The 14,470-nt window shown below is 41.7% G+C and overlaps 1 protein-coding gene across 5 annotated transcripts in view; it reads right to left on the bottom strand.

The window, feature by feature from the left end:
* Positions 1-12,115, bottom strand: part of Mam (neurogenic protein mastermind) — a 310,231-nt gene extending 298,116 nt beyond the window's left edge. For 4 of the 5 annotated variants that reach the window (XM_076444015.1, XM_076444035.1, XM_076444044.1 and 1 more), the window contains exons 1-3: positions 11,964-12,115; positions 11,821-11,888; positions 9,502-11,067 (exon numbers count right to left, since the gene is read on the bottom strand). In XM_076444015.1, coding sequence (XP_076300130.1) covers positions 9,502-9,972 — 471 coding nt within the window. In that variant the 5' untranslated portion in view covers positions 9,973-11,067; positions 11,821-11,888; positions 11,964-12,115. Of the gene's footprint in view, positions 1-9,501; positions 11,889-11,963 lie in introns of all 5 variants that reach the window. The other variant, XM_076444026.1, reaches the window with a different exon arrangement.
* Positions 12,116-14,470: the final 2,355 nt, after the last annotated feature.

Below are 14,470 nucleotides of genomic sequence, written 5' to 3'. Positions count from 1 at the left end.
CATAAATTTCATCAAAATCATGCCCAGACTCGACTTGTTTCCCCTTACCACATGCAGTTTTTAATGGTAAATAAAATTTAAAGACTATGTACGCAGAATTACTTTGCTCGATAAGTTCATCTAGAAAAAATAAGTTGCGTTTGTTTAACGTGTTAAAAATCGGATATTCCACCTGCATGAACCTAACGGTAGGATCGCTTAGGATCACCCGGTATAGATCATGCGTGGATCGAGTACCACTGCGACTGATCCCGTCAGTCTCGGCGTTCAGCATTCAGCAAGTGAGTCACTCCCGAGGTTGCGTCGGATAAGAATGAACGCGAACAAATAACCTCGAATCCTTCTCGCGTTACCGGCTCCGAGGACTTTAGACATCTCTCTTTCTCCCAGTTCTTCCTCGTCCTCTTTCCCTAGCCGTTCAAACAACGTTCGACGGTTGAGAACCACTGACAACCCAGCCAAACTTATTCCTCGAGACAGAAGATGCTCCGTTATCGTGTCACCCTGGCTCCTCGAGACAGGAGTTCGAATAGAAATAAGTGCGAACAAATTACGAGAGTCTAGCTCGCGACAAATAATTATTTATATATTGCGAACACGTTCGCGCGTGCGGCGTTTTCAAAATATTTGAAACGGTGGCGAAAGAACTGGTAAAAATGAGTAAGAGAAAGATGAATTAAATATTTCTAAACCTATTAAAATTATTAACAGAAGAAAATCAATTTTTATATAACTCTCTCTTCTTGGTCCTACTGTAAACAATTTTTATTTTGCATAAAATCCGCAGATTAATACTGAAGCGAATGCAAACTTGCTGCGCCGATTGTACTGGTTAGAAGTTCTATTCGAGCGGTTCACACCGGGTGTTCGAAAAGTTCGCAGCAAAGACGCGCGAAGAACATGGAGATGCATGGAAACGTTTGATCAAACTTTCACACGCAGCTAATGGTTCCTTGGCGGAATTGTTTCCCCGGAAAAGGATCCATCCACGTTGAAACGGATTACGAATTGCTCGAACTTCCTCGATGGGAAGAAAATAGAGGAACGGGGCGGGAAAACTGCGCGAAACGCATCTCGCACACGCACTCTCGCACGTGTGTATGCGTGTTGGCCGCAAATAACACGACACAGGTACACACAGGCACGACATTCCGTGCGCAGTCGGGCTTGCACACGAGGGACCGATCGCGTGTACACATCCTCAGATTATGTGTAACGAAGTAGTATTCGTTTCGCTCATTCATAATCATGGCGACGCGGCTGCTCACTACGAACAATGAGCCAGCCCCGTACACGTAGACCACAACACGGGGAAAGCTGTGGGAATCGCGATTTCCGTTGGGAAGTCGACTACGGTGAACCAGATTCTTCTTCTTGCGCATACGAGTCCTCTGCGGATTTACCTATCACCGACCACCTGTTTCTCCATTTTGTTTCAGAGCTTTTTAGCCAGGCCTGATGACGGATTCTTAATCAAGATTATCATTTAGGTAGGCTGCAAAGTTTCTGCATTTTCTTTCTAGTCAAATTATTTGTTTCTAATGAATTTTTGTCTAGGAAACTTTTATCAACAAATGGCTGACATTTTTCCGATTGAAATGATACCGAACACGATACAGTTTGGATTGTATGTTTAGAAGAAAACAGTGTTCTGGAATTTATTCTTCTAGAGCAGGCCTGGCCAATTTTATATTTCTATTGAAACTTTTGTTCCTCGTTATATGTATTCAAAAAATATTAAATAAATGATGTGTCATTGTTATAATGCGCAAGTGCGACTACGAACTCCAGTTCTATATTTAAGGATGTTCTGGAAGTACAATGGGAGACAAAAGTACAAGAAATTCGAAATCCATCAATACATGACAATGAAAGCCATTCATGAGTCTATTTTGCATTAAACTTTTGCGAATACTGTACCCTCTGTAGCTATATTCAGTAGTCTACGCTTGTCGCGTTTCCATGCTAGTGAAAGACAACAAAATAAATTTGACGTTTTGTAACAGTTTATAATTTTTTTGCTCTGTAACTGTTTAGTGAATCCTAATAAATTTTGAACATAATTAATTACATAATTTTTACTACATATAAAAAGAAACCGGAGTTTCTAGTTGCGTTTTTTCAAGGTTTAAATAGGGTTTGAAGTGGAATTTTATAAATTCTCCATAAGAAGACGTGTTAAAATGTGCAAACTTTAAGTTGCTATAATTCTTGAACGGTGCAGTGAATCGAACCCAAACTTTGGTAATTGCATTAATTTAGTAAGAATTGTATCTTGTCACATTTTCAAAAATTTTGTTGCGTTTTTATATAGCTCCAGAACATCCTTAACATCTTTGATATAATTGAGTTACAGTGCAACAAAGAAATGAAACAAATTTTTGCGTCCACATCAGAAATCAATTTTTACAATATGTACTTACACCCGAGAGATATTCCAACTTAAGATATTTTGCACAACGAGTTGTAACTGCTTTTGGATCCACATGTTTGTGAAACAGTTTTTCGAAGATGAAATTCACGAAGAGTTCATCACGGGCTTCATTAACTGATGCCAATTTAGAAAACCAGCTAACAAAAGATGTGCATCGTCGAACATAAATATTGATTTACAAAAATTAAGTGAAAGAAAGGAGAAACAAATATCTCATTAATTAAGACTCGAGAGTTAATTATATTGAACCATAGTATAACAATAAAGTTTTATTCATTTGGTATTTGTATTATATTTTTTAAAATCATGTTTATCTAAAGTGCGACCCGCTGTAACGTTACGCGTCATCAAAGTGGCCCGCGAAACCATTTGGGTTGGCCAGGCCTGTTCTAGAGTTTCCACCGTCTAATATTTCATGCACTAATGGTTCATTCCACATAAAGGAGTACAGACACGAGTGCAAGCAACAACATTCTCCAAGAATCGATCTTTTCCAATCAAATTTTCGCAAGCAATTTTCTTTCATTCTTTAATTCGGTCGTAAGTAAAACATCAAGCAAAGCAGAAAATAGATAGTAAAAATGTGAAACAAGATATATGTACTACAGAAATGAGCATTGACGTTTGTCACCGAACAATGACCCGAACGCTTTCAAAATGAGCGACACTGCGACTGGAAGAAAGATTGTCCGAAAACATTTCCGTCTCCCCGAAAAAGGAAAGACGGTGTTAGGAACTTTATTAATAGATCCAGGGATATTTCGATCGACCGATAACGCGACGAGCGTTCAGTGATAGTAGAAGATGGATATTAATGAGACAGAAGTTCGCAGGAATGGGACACGGTCTGCGCAACGATAATCCGTCGCGATAAAAGGATGATTAATTTCAGCTGAATATCGCGACCCGATAGGGCTCGAGACACCGTCGTAATCAATGCCAAGGCGAATTATCGACGCGCGACTGCAAACATGCACTCGCGACGCATTTTACACCGCGCCGTTGCGAATCAGAAATAATTACCAATAATGTCCACGTTTCTTTATCGAAGCCGGAAGAAGTTGGACTTGTTGCTTCGCGCCGTTATTTGCGTCTTGGCTCGTAATGAAATATTCCATTTGCTTTCTCAGATCGAGAGGAAAAGAAACTACGAAGAAGACCTCGAGAAAAAGAAACGAAGAAGACGTAACCCAGGGGACAAGAAACAGCCCTTTGTTCTGTGGTTAATCCTGAAGTGTCGAAGAAAGAATTAAGTTGTTCGACAAATTGTTTTTTAATGAACGTCCTTCTATCAATTCAGTTTTTGATTTTCAACAGATTTTTGCGGTTATGAATTAAAAAGTTTCTGACCCAATTACATACAGGTTTTAATTTATCAAGCCACGCAATTTCGCTCAGCAGCTTTTGGCGATCGTTCGGATAATCGAGATTCCACTAAATCGTGGACTAAACAAGCAAATACGGTCCAAATTGTATCGTGTTTGGAGTCATATGAATCATAAAAGAGCCACGCACATGTCAGTCAAAGACTCGTCAAAAAATCATTAAGAACAACAAAGTTTTATCATAAAACTAACATTGTCTCGTCGACAAGAATATGCATATGGACTATGAAATATATTATTGAGCAAAATTTTAGAATTTTTCGCGTAAGTTGAGACATCATTATACTTGGTGTCTGGCATGATAGCGAGCCGAACTTTCCAGGGAAAGAGAAGTGCTGATTGAAACACGAACACCGCAAGGAATTAATTTTCCACGCGGATAAAGAAAGGATAATCGACAGAGTGTGACGTCAGGCTGACGCGTGCATCGCAGATACACTTATCGCTTATCGGCTCTGCAAATAGCGCATCAATGCATTATTTTTGCAGGCACGCTGCTATATCGAGAGTCGAGAGAGCCACGCTGGCGCGATGTATCGCGCAGATCCTTGCTACGAGGAGTCTCTGCATTAATTTTACAGGTCACAGGTGACCGAAACTGTTTCGGCAAGTTCGGAGGAACGTGCTGAGAATTCGCATCGATATTTTCCGCTCTTTGCTCCCAACTTTGCGAACATGATCGACAGCTTTCGATAATAAAATGCGACAGATGCTTCAAATGGAGATAGGCACTTTATCCACCTGAGGATGAGTAGAAGTGATACTAAAGTGATACTTGAAGCCAGTCATCTCGTGTCCAAAGAAACCGCGTTTACTTTCCCGAGATTTTCGTTAGCGGCCGACATCAAAGGCGTCCAACCTGGTATTATCACGCGCGTGCAAGAAATATTCCTTGCCATTACGAAAAACAGCAGTAACACTTGACAAATGTACATCCCTGAGTTCGCAATAGTGTGCAACTCGAGGGAAAGAGAGAGAAAGCGCGCGACGTTTGTCGTCACTTCATTCACGTTTGCAATTTCTTTCCTTCTGTTCGAAGTGTGAACTTCCAGCGAAACAAATGCAAATGCACACAGCTTGCATAATGGACGCAAACGTGGTGAGTTTACCGATTAATGGAGACAATGCCGCGTTACGGTATTGTGAACCTTGTAATCGAAATTTAAATCGACCATTTTACAGATATTACCGTACATCACGAACAATGATATGACACTGATTGTTCCAACAACCTCTCAATTGATGAAAACTGATCTGTCGGGCCCTTGTAATTTAAATATCAATCGTAGAATCTAGTGTATGGATTGATTCCGCGGCAAATGAGGAATCTATAGTGCAATTGTTTCGGCGTTAAAACATGATCTGAATCTATTCCTACTAATTGTAATCAGATGAAAGTAGTATAAATGCTCTTAGACATCCTCAATACTTTAGCACATCAAAAGATCGGAGGAAACAAACAATAGACTAAAATGTTGAGAAATGATAAATACGGAAAATCCGCGACGTGTGTTAGTTATCATTAATTATATCCGACCTTTAAGAACATATGGAGCACAGAAAAAACCGAGAAGAAACAATTAATTGATACTCGTTTGAAAGATTGAGCGGAACCGCTGGGGCGCACGGAGCGCGATCGATGAAATATTTATAAACTTTAGCGACAGGGTGTGGGTGGGCGCCTTAAAAATCGAGCTAAGGGAGTGAAACTGATTCGCGTTCTAACAACGCAAGTGCGGAATACGTAGCTACCCCGAAGGTTCCAGTGGAACGGATAAAAAAAAAAATTCGCGTAGGTGTATCAGGAGCAGGGACTAAAAATGAAAGGAGGGAATATACAATATACAACCCCGTTTTGTTGCGGCAAAGGTTGTCAGCGAGCGTTTCACGAAGGTCGACATAAACGCATCGCGTAGAAGTTCGTGACAATGACGTTACACGTATACACCGGCGGTGGCACGCCCCTGCATTGACGTAAATCCAAGGTTAATATGGAACGTCTCGAATCGAACGAACGCCTACAGGTAAGCCCGACGTAGGCAGAGCCCCACGACTCTCTACGATGTGCCACCACCGCTCCGGATCGTTTTGCGCATCCACCTGTTTCATCCTCCACCCGAGACGATACTGACGTTCTTATGGAGCGACAACAATGGCGAAAAATTCTCGCCATTTTTTCCATATCATTCGCTGAAAAGCACCAATTCCCTTCGAGGGGTTGCGCGGATACTTTCGAACGGTTGAAAAATAAGGGAAGTTCGACCATTATTTTTGTACGGAAGATTATGGTTCTTTGAAAAATCAATAGGTACATCTTATTGTATGATGTTTGAACAGTATAAGATGAAAATATCAGCCACATAAGACTGACCAAGAAGAACGTAGCAGCCATTTTGATGTATGTAGTAGTGTATCTCCCAACGACTGAGAAATAAGGGAAATCTTTAAGAAAGCATTAAATTTGTCTAGAAATTAATTTTAGTTCACACTCCAAACAAATGAACAGCTCTCAAAGCAGTGCATTCGCTGACGACACCGATGCACATTTCTGCAGTCCCGGGAAGCATTATTTATTCGTAAACACTGTTCCCATGCTCATATCAAAATTAATATTCACGACGTTCTTTTGTTCCTCGTCTTACGTACAAATCTTAAAGCTCGGCGACCATGTTCCTCTCCTCGCAGATCGATCAAGAGGAACAAAAGATCAGAGGTTAAGAAAGTGTCGCGTGAGCGCGAATTATAAATTACAGGAAATGAACGAGGAGAACGATTTATACTTTATACGAAACACTTTCCACCTTTGTGGGTATCTGATTCGTTTGTATATTTGTAGCTGCCGAATTAGGGCGAATACATTTAGAGAAGATCGTTCGCGTGTATTACACGAAATAATGTGGCAATTATTTTTTCCGGGGACCCACAAATTTAATCTTGTTCTACTTTCCAATTCGGTCTATGAGCTCCATTTTCTTCTGTTTTTTTTTTTTTTTAATCCGTTCGGGGAGAACGAATCTCGAGCACACCGGGGAAGTTTTAATTCGAATGCAAGAGACGTGATCTAGATTCAAAAGAATGAATCGCACGATTCTTGAAACCGGTCCTTTTCGGAGCTATTGCTGGCACAGATGGCTGTCCCTCGTCTCGAGGCTGCTCGAACACATTTTTACACAATACTCACCGATTTGCAAGTGTTTGCAGAACATAAAATGCGGGTATATTATTTAGAGAATTTGTTCTTTAGGAGCCTATCAAACTCTAAAGCAACTTTTACTTAAGTGAATTTTTGTAAAAATTTACAATCCCAAGCGTTGGAGCACTGCCAGTGAAGTTTCAAAACAGATTTTTTTTTTTAAGTAAAAATCACTAAATTGTGGATTTACAAATTGGGAATTTCGAACCATTTTTACAGAAGAAAATTCGAAAATTTATCCTCTCATAACAGATTTGTTCTCACTTCTGGTTTTCAGTTGTTAGATTGCGAATTTTCAAAATGGAAAATGGAGTACTCAATTTTTTAATAAGTACAGGCAGAATTGATTAATATTCCCTTCAGTACTGTGCATTTTTCTTTGGTTGTTATGCATGTAGATAATAAAAAGTATTGCTGCGAAGAAATACGGGAAATGTGCACGTACTCTGCTGGAATATGTTCCCCGTTTCTTGCAAAAAGGAACTGCGAAATTAAAAATCGTGATAAGATAGGTAGAGAAAATCAATGATACGGCCACAATCTCAGACAGAAATCTCAAAGAAGCTGCTGATATGAAAAATATTTCAGCTTTATCTATTGTACTATTACACGCGTGACATTCCACCTACTCATGCAAATATGTTACTCTCTGCAATAATATTTATACAGGTAATATTCTATTTTGTTGGCAGACAAACTTTAAACAAATCTACCTGGAAACACACTGTTGACTCTATGTATATTCAAAGAAAAGTTCTTTGAAGGATCTGAAGAGAAACAATATATTCTCTTGTGCTATTTTATGTTTAATATTTTTTTAATAATTGTATTCTATTTTACTTGCTTATAAATAATATTGGCTGAATAATCTCAACGAATGCTTCCTGATTGCGAGTACTCTATTATAACAGAAATAGGTGGTTTCTGTTGTCGTGCATACATAGTTCTCTTCGCCTGAACAGCCTCGAATAAGAATATGGCAGTTCAAGTTAGAGAACAGAAAAATCCATTCTTCTATTATAAGCTAGAGCTAGATTTATGTACGTAATATGGACTCGAGCGTAGCCTGTTTATATTGTGTCGAGAATATTTAAAAAATACGCAACGACCTTATACAGAGAAAACAAAAATATTACGTAGACGTAGAACCAACAAACTTTCATGCAAATACAATGTCCTGCGTATTAATTTAGAACTGATGCGTTTTTGTTTTTCTTGCGAGACGCAAGAGAGACGATAAATTCACGCTCAACTGTTTGACGCCGTACCGTGGTGAAATACCTTTTTTTCATAAAAAAGATCATTTGTACATTAGCTAGTAAATTAATCCTTCTAACATCCAAAAGAAATTCAAGTCGTTTGGTTCACATTTTAAAAAATTAATCATTTTTCAAGGCTGTATTTAATATTACACGAATTAAAATCAGAATTATTGCACGTGAAAAAGGGACCTCTAGTATATTTCTATATATACGCTATAAAATGTTGAATTTATTCTATTAAGCTTCCCGAGTATACACCCTCTTAAATCTGTCTAATTTCGAAATGAATGTTTCGTTAAAATATTGAATCGTTCCGAGCGCGTTATTGATAAAGATCCTGGGGGTATTCTGAAGTTTTTCGAAGGTCGACCAGTGAGAACGCGATTCAGAAACTGAAACGAAACGGCCGGGGATCACGCGATTGAGAACATCTAAGCCGTAGTGTACACCGAGTAAGCGGCACTCGGCAAGTTGCCGGGTCAAGACTCTACTACACAGGTTTCGAATCGAAGTGCGGGTGTAATGAAATACCACGGCTCTTTACACCTATCGCAGCTCCATTTGCAATGCGTTGGAACGCGACATCACGTGCTGATAACGACCACCGAATTTTGCTTGTGACGATATCATGCGTACTCGTAGCTTTGTTTGTTGTCTCGTGACATTAGGTGAATCATGGAATGAAGCTTTTGCGCGGCTAACAGTCGCAATCAGTTTAACGATTCAGATTATCGTTCGACACTAAACCTGCCTGCATTATAAAGATGACAAGATCGATTTTATTTAGACTTTGTGGTATACTTTGATATATTTTATGTGTAATCCTTTACATTGTTGGTTCTCCACATATCCAGAGCAATTGATAGGGGAACTACAGTCCCGCATACCGAGCTATTGAGGAAAGTTCTGTGTCTCAGATAAAAACAATGTCACGTCTAGTGGAAAATTTTCAAATGTACTTTCCGCCGGCTTTTCGGGGCGAATAGTGCGGCAGGAATGAACGCGCAAAACGCCGCCGACCTAATATGTACTACGCAAAGGAAAGTAGAGAGAGGACAAGGAAAGTTTAGCGAGAAGGTTGACGACCGTCGCGCGGCAGCACCTACGCCAGGAACGGCGCGAACGAACGAACAGCCTGAACAGAACGACCGAGCTAGCGAGCAAACTAAACGAAATCCGACGAAAGAGTCTGACCTAGTCGGAGAGCGTTAGAATGAAATGACTCACCACGTGAATGCTGGATAGTCCGACGGGGTCGTTCTGTTTCTTATCCGTCTTCTTGGCCTGTCGTTTCGCCTTGCTCTCGAGGAATCGTTGTTTCAACACCAGTGTGTCCTGTATGTTCTGCTCGCACAGTCCGGTGAAACTCTGATCGAATCGTGGTATACAATCGGTCTGTCTTCTACGATAATTCTCGATCCTACGTCGTAGACGATCGACGACCGCCTGTCTCTTGGGGGTGAGCACCTCACCCATGCCAGGTGCTTGACCCATTTGTTGCTGCAGCTGCAGCTGTTGACCGGTTAGGTTCAGATCGTGAATACCGGCCGATTGGCCGATCACGTTGCTCACCACCACGTTGTTGGTGTTGTTGGCGTTATTCGGTGGTGCCTGGCCCACGCAGACCGAGATCGGGCCAGGCGCTGTGCCGGGGGGGCCTTGCGGGGGCTGGCGGGGCAGGAGCCCCCCGGCCTCCATACAGCCCCCTAAATCCACCGCAGGGTAAGCCAGCTCAGTGAGAACCCCTGCTACCGAAGCGCCTGACAAGCGCTGCTGCTGCTACTGCTGCGACCTCGTCTCCCGCCGCTGCCCTCGAGCCGAGCATCCTCTGCCACCCTGCCAATGCGACGATCCTCAACTTCCGGTCAAGACGCATTTGGAATATCCCGCTCCACCTCTCACTCTTTCTCTCTCTTCTCTCTCGATTCTCTTCACTGTTGCGCACCAACCAACGGATCCACTCTCTTCGTAACTACCTCGGCGTCGTCGATCAGTTCAGCCGGTCACATACCTATACACAGACACACGCGTCGCGCACTTGTTCCCGTATCCACGTGAATATCCTGTACTTCCCCGAAGTCGAGCTCCTTACCGATTGTAAACACTGTCCATTTCGTCACTCTTCTCTCTCACCGGGGATCAGCAATGTCGCGTTTGGAGAAAGACACGCGGAGTTATCTCGCTCGCACAGGGACGCGCGGTTGTTGACATCGGGCCCCGGAGTATCGCCGATAGATTACACACGGCTCCTGTCTTCACTGCCGCTTTTATTCCCAACGACGCCACGTGACCGTACGGTATGTACACCGTGAAGTCCGTGTCGCACGGACGCGACCAGTCACCGACCAGTTCTCTCGGCCTCCACGCGAACGCGCCTCGCGCGAGATTGCCGCCGTGTTGTTTCGCGGTCCCGCTATTATACACGAAACACGCACCACCCAATAACCGATACACGCGGCGTGCGTGCGCGCGCGCCACCGCCTCCGTTGACAACCGGAGGATTCGCTGTGATCGCTCGCCGAGACCCGGTCTCTCCTACTCGTCTTTAGGCGAAACGGTTTTTCGAACTGTCACTCTCGACGAGACGCGCGCGAAGATTCGACGGTACGACGGAACGTTCACCGCGCGCGACTAAGTTCAGGGCCTGGAAAACTACGCGGACACCGTGGCCGGCCGAGCCGACCCGACGTCTGGCGGCGAGCGCCGAGACTCACTCCCGGTGGCGCCATGTTTGAATCACCGGAGAGAAGCGGTACTTGTTGTTATTGTTCCTAGACTGCAGATTTGATGTGTCTATGGTGGAAATGATTAGTTAAAATTTATACTGGAATGAATTTGGTGTGCCAAGTTTGAATTATTGATATGACACGAATATATTTGGAGGACATTTGAAACAGTTAAAATAAAAAAGAATTTGAAACTATGATATTTTTATGTGATTCTTATTTCTTCCAGTTAATACAGAAAATTTTTAACGTTCTGTTTACTGTATACTTATTAACCCTTCCAATGTTTATGTCGAATGTACTCGTCATAAAAATATAAGAATTTATTGTTTGACTTAGGGGGCAATAGTATATTGTCACTGACTGTACTGTGCAAGGGGCAAGAAGTCTGGCCACTCAGATGTTCTTTCCGTTCCTCTTGCCCCGTTCACTTCCCACTTCAATTCTTTCGTGCTCCGCACAGTACATTGAACACGAATTCGCAAAAAAAGAAATTGAATAGCGTATAATTGCTCAATTATATTCTATGATCCACATTCGGTTACGTTGTAATCAATCTATTCGATCTGTTTGTCCCAACGATTGTTTGAACAAAGTTCACAGAACGGACATATTGGATGTGTCATTTCGCATGTAATACCGATTAATACTACATACTACTAATCTATACATATTCATGCTCCTATATTGAAAACTACTGACTATACGAAACAATAAACTCGTTCAAGACGCTAATTATTAAAACGAGCAAGTACAAAACACATTTGCCCTCTACTTACATCGTATCCTAACAAATCCGTACCGTATATTTCAAACAAACCTTTTCAAAATGGACTGGAACAAAATACGGAAGCCTATCCGTGAAATATCTGCCTAGGCCGAGACTCCCTGCACAAGAGAAACAACAAAAACAGTTTTACGAACAGTTTGGCTTACGATAAATAATTCGAAGAACAAACCTACATAGAAAAGGGTATCCGAAATATGACATTCTGATTTATCAATACCGCGATCGATGGGGAACCACAGTCTCCGACTTCGCGAGAGTCAATATTGCCGTAGGTAACGTAAGGCCTGAAATGTGTTTCGAATGCCCTCTTTGGTCGCTAAAGTCCAACTAAAACTTCTGGATAAGAATCTCTCTCCTTTACTCTTCTTCTCACTCTCTCTCTCTCTCTCTCTTTCCCGCTCGTTCGCTCTTTCTCGCTCACTGTTTACCCGTTCTCGGTCGTCAGTGTTGTTGCCAAAGCGAGAGGGGAAACTAGGTGGTAGTGGGAGTGTGCGACAAGCCTTTCGCGGTTTAATATCGGGACTGGCTCATGGATCGGGCACACGCTTCGACAACGGAAGACTTTCTTGCATGGGCCCTTGCAAATAACACGTGGTGAATTATCGATAATTATCGATAATTCTATATCGAGTTGTTTTGCAAAGAGAGGCCAAAATGTATTTATCAAAACTAAGGATTCATTTTACTAGTTCCATCAGGAACCAAAACCAACCATTAGGCTGACCATCTGAAATTAATTAAATCAACGGTCATATGTAGATTATAGTAAAGATATTAGAAGAATTAAATGATATTGTTAGGTTATTCTCGACTAATTAAAATAATTCAAAGAGGAAATGCACTTTCATTTCACTTCTGTTTCTTTCAAACTCTTGAACAACTCTGCATACAGAGTCTAGTTACGTACGTATATGGAACGAAAGATATAGGTGCCAAAAATACTTGATGTTGTTGATGGAACGTTAAAGAGCATAAGAGAAAGAAGGAGGACGTATTTCTGCCTCGACGGTGTAAATAGCGAAACGGCAGCGCACGGATCGCGCGCTGAATCTTTTCGATTGTCCGAGTGCGTCGTCGAGTGCGCGTTGGACGTCACAACAGGTAGTTGTGAGCGAGGGCAGCGTGCTCCCGGTGGAAAGAAAGGAAAAGACCCGTGGGAGGAAGCGAGACGCTCGATAAACGGACACGAGTGTGCTGAACAGAGAGAGAAAGAGAGGGGGGTGGAACGTGTCCCGGACAGTGGGGGTAACGAAGGGGGGAGAAGCTGCAAGGAAGACGGAGCCATAGCAGAAGGGGAGAAAGATGGGATAGTAACAGGGAGGGGTTCTCCACTGTTTCGCCGGATACCTCCGCACTCTGCCTTTGCACAACTGCCCGTGCTACGGAGCTTCGAATCTAACATGCACGAGACGGGTTACTCACGCGGCTACCCTCCCCTCACCCCTCTCTTTTCCTCTTCACTACCCTTCCCTCTCCTGTTTCTCCATCGAACTCACGTATTTCATGCCCCTCACCCGCCCCACCCGTGATCTCTAGCAGAAGGACGCGTTTCCGTAGTCTGGCGTCGAGCAGTTTTCGAAATTAATATTTCAAGACTCTCGGAATTAACATATGTACCACAGACGAACGGGAAATTATTTATCCCAGCTTTTTCTAGCGTTGCGATGTTTTTATCGATCGCAGTTTTCGTTGTGTTTATTCGCAGCAAGACTCCGGATCTGTTATAATGTCGATATCGAATAATTTTTATTCCGAGCAGGATAAATGCATTTCAGGCTTACTACTAGCTGCTTATTATTAGACTGCGAATCTTTATGCGAAATGGAAATTGTATGCGTCCATTACAAGAAAGGGAATAAGATACATAAAAATTGATTTCTACTTTTAATAATTCTTATGGGTTCTAAATATCAGTAATATTAAATTAATCTGATGTTTCTCCATCTTCGTGTTTCATCTACTCCTTCTTGCTATGAATGCATAAGATCCATAGTCTAATTATATTGTATGTACATTTGCTAGCATATTACTTACTGACAAAGTCATTCAGGATCGTTGAAAGTCAACTGCGATGGAAAATAATTAAAAAATATTTTCCAAAACAATTTATATCTTCTTTCGAATATCAACAATGCCGTATACATGATTTCTCTTTTAGCCCCTTGAAGTTGTCTTCAACATTTGTATGAAAAGACCAGTACCAGCCAGTACAAATTTTCCCTTTGCTATTCTTTATTCTGTATTTTCTCCGCTACGTTTTAAAAAGGATAATTTGAACCACTTTTGAAAGTCTAGATACACGTATATGTATAGAAAATGTCTATTAGATAACGAGTAAATCGTAACTGCATGCAGCGATCGAGTGCATAGTGCATTCTAGTAGAAGCCTTGTATACCATAAAAAGCTACTGATTGCTTTTCTATGACATTACTGCCATCTTTGAGACGCTCATTGCGACTCAAAGTGTAAATACAGTCGATAAATCTGGATCTGATCCAGGCTAAAGATAATATAGGTTCTGATCCAGGCTAAAAATTAGACGTGGTGGCAGCACTGTACCGGGAAATCATATGCTCCTGTTTTCATATTCAATGTTTTCTCTTGCGTTTGGATATGACAGTCTTTTCATCAGCTTAAAAAGTCAAAAATAATACAAAAAGAATTCCCACATCTCCCCAC

This window comes from Lasioglossum baleicum, chromosome 2 (assembly GCF_051020765.1).
Source record: "Lasioglossum baleicum chromosome 2, iyLasBale1, whole genome shotgun sequence".
Taxonomy (NCBI): Eukaryota; Metazoa; Arthropoda; class Insecta; order Hymenoptera; family Halictidae; genus Lasioglossum; species Lasioglossum baleicum.
This window is presented reverse-complemented; position numbering and strand designations above follow the sequence as displayed.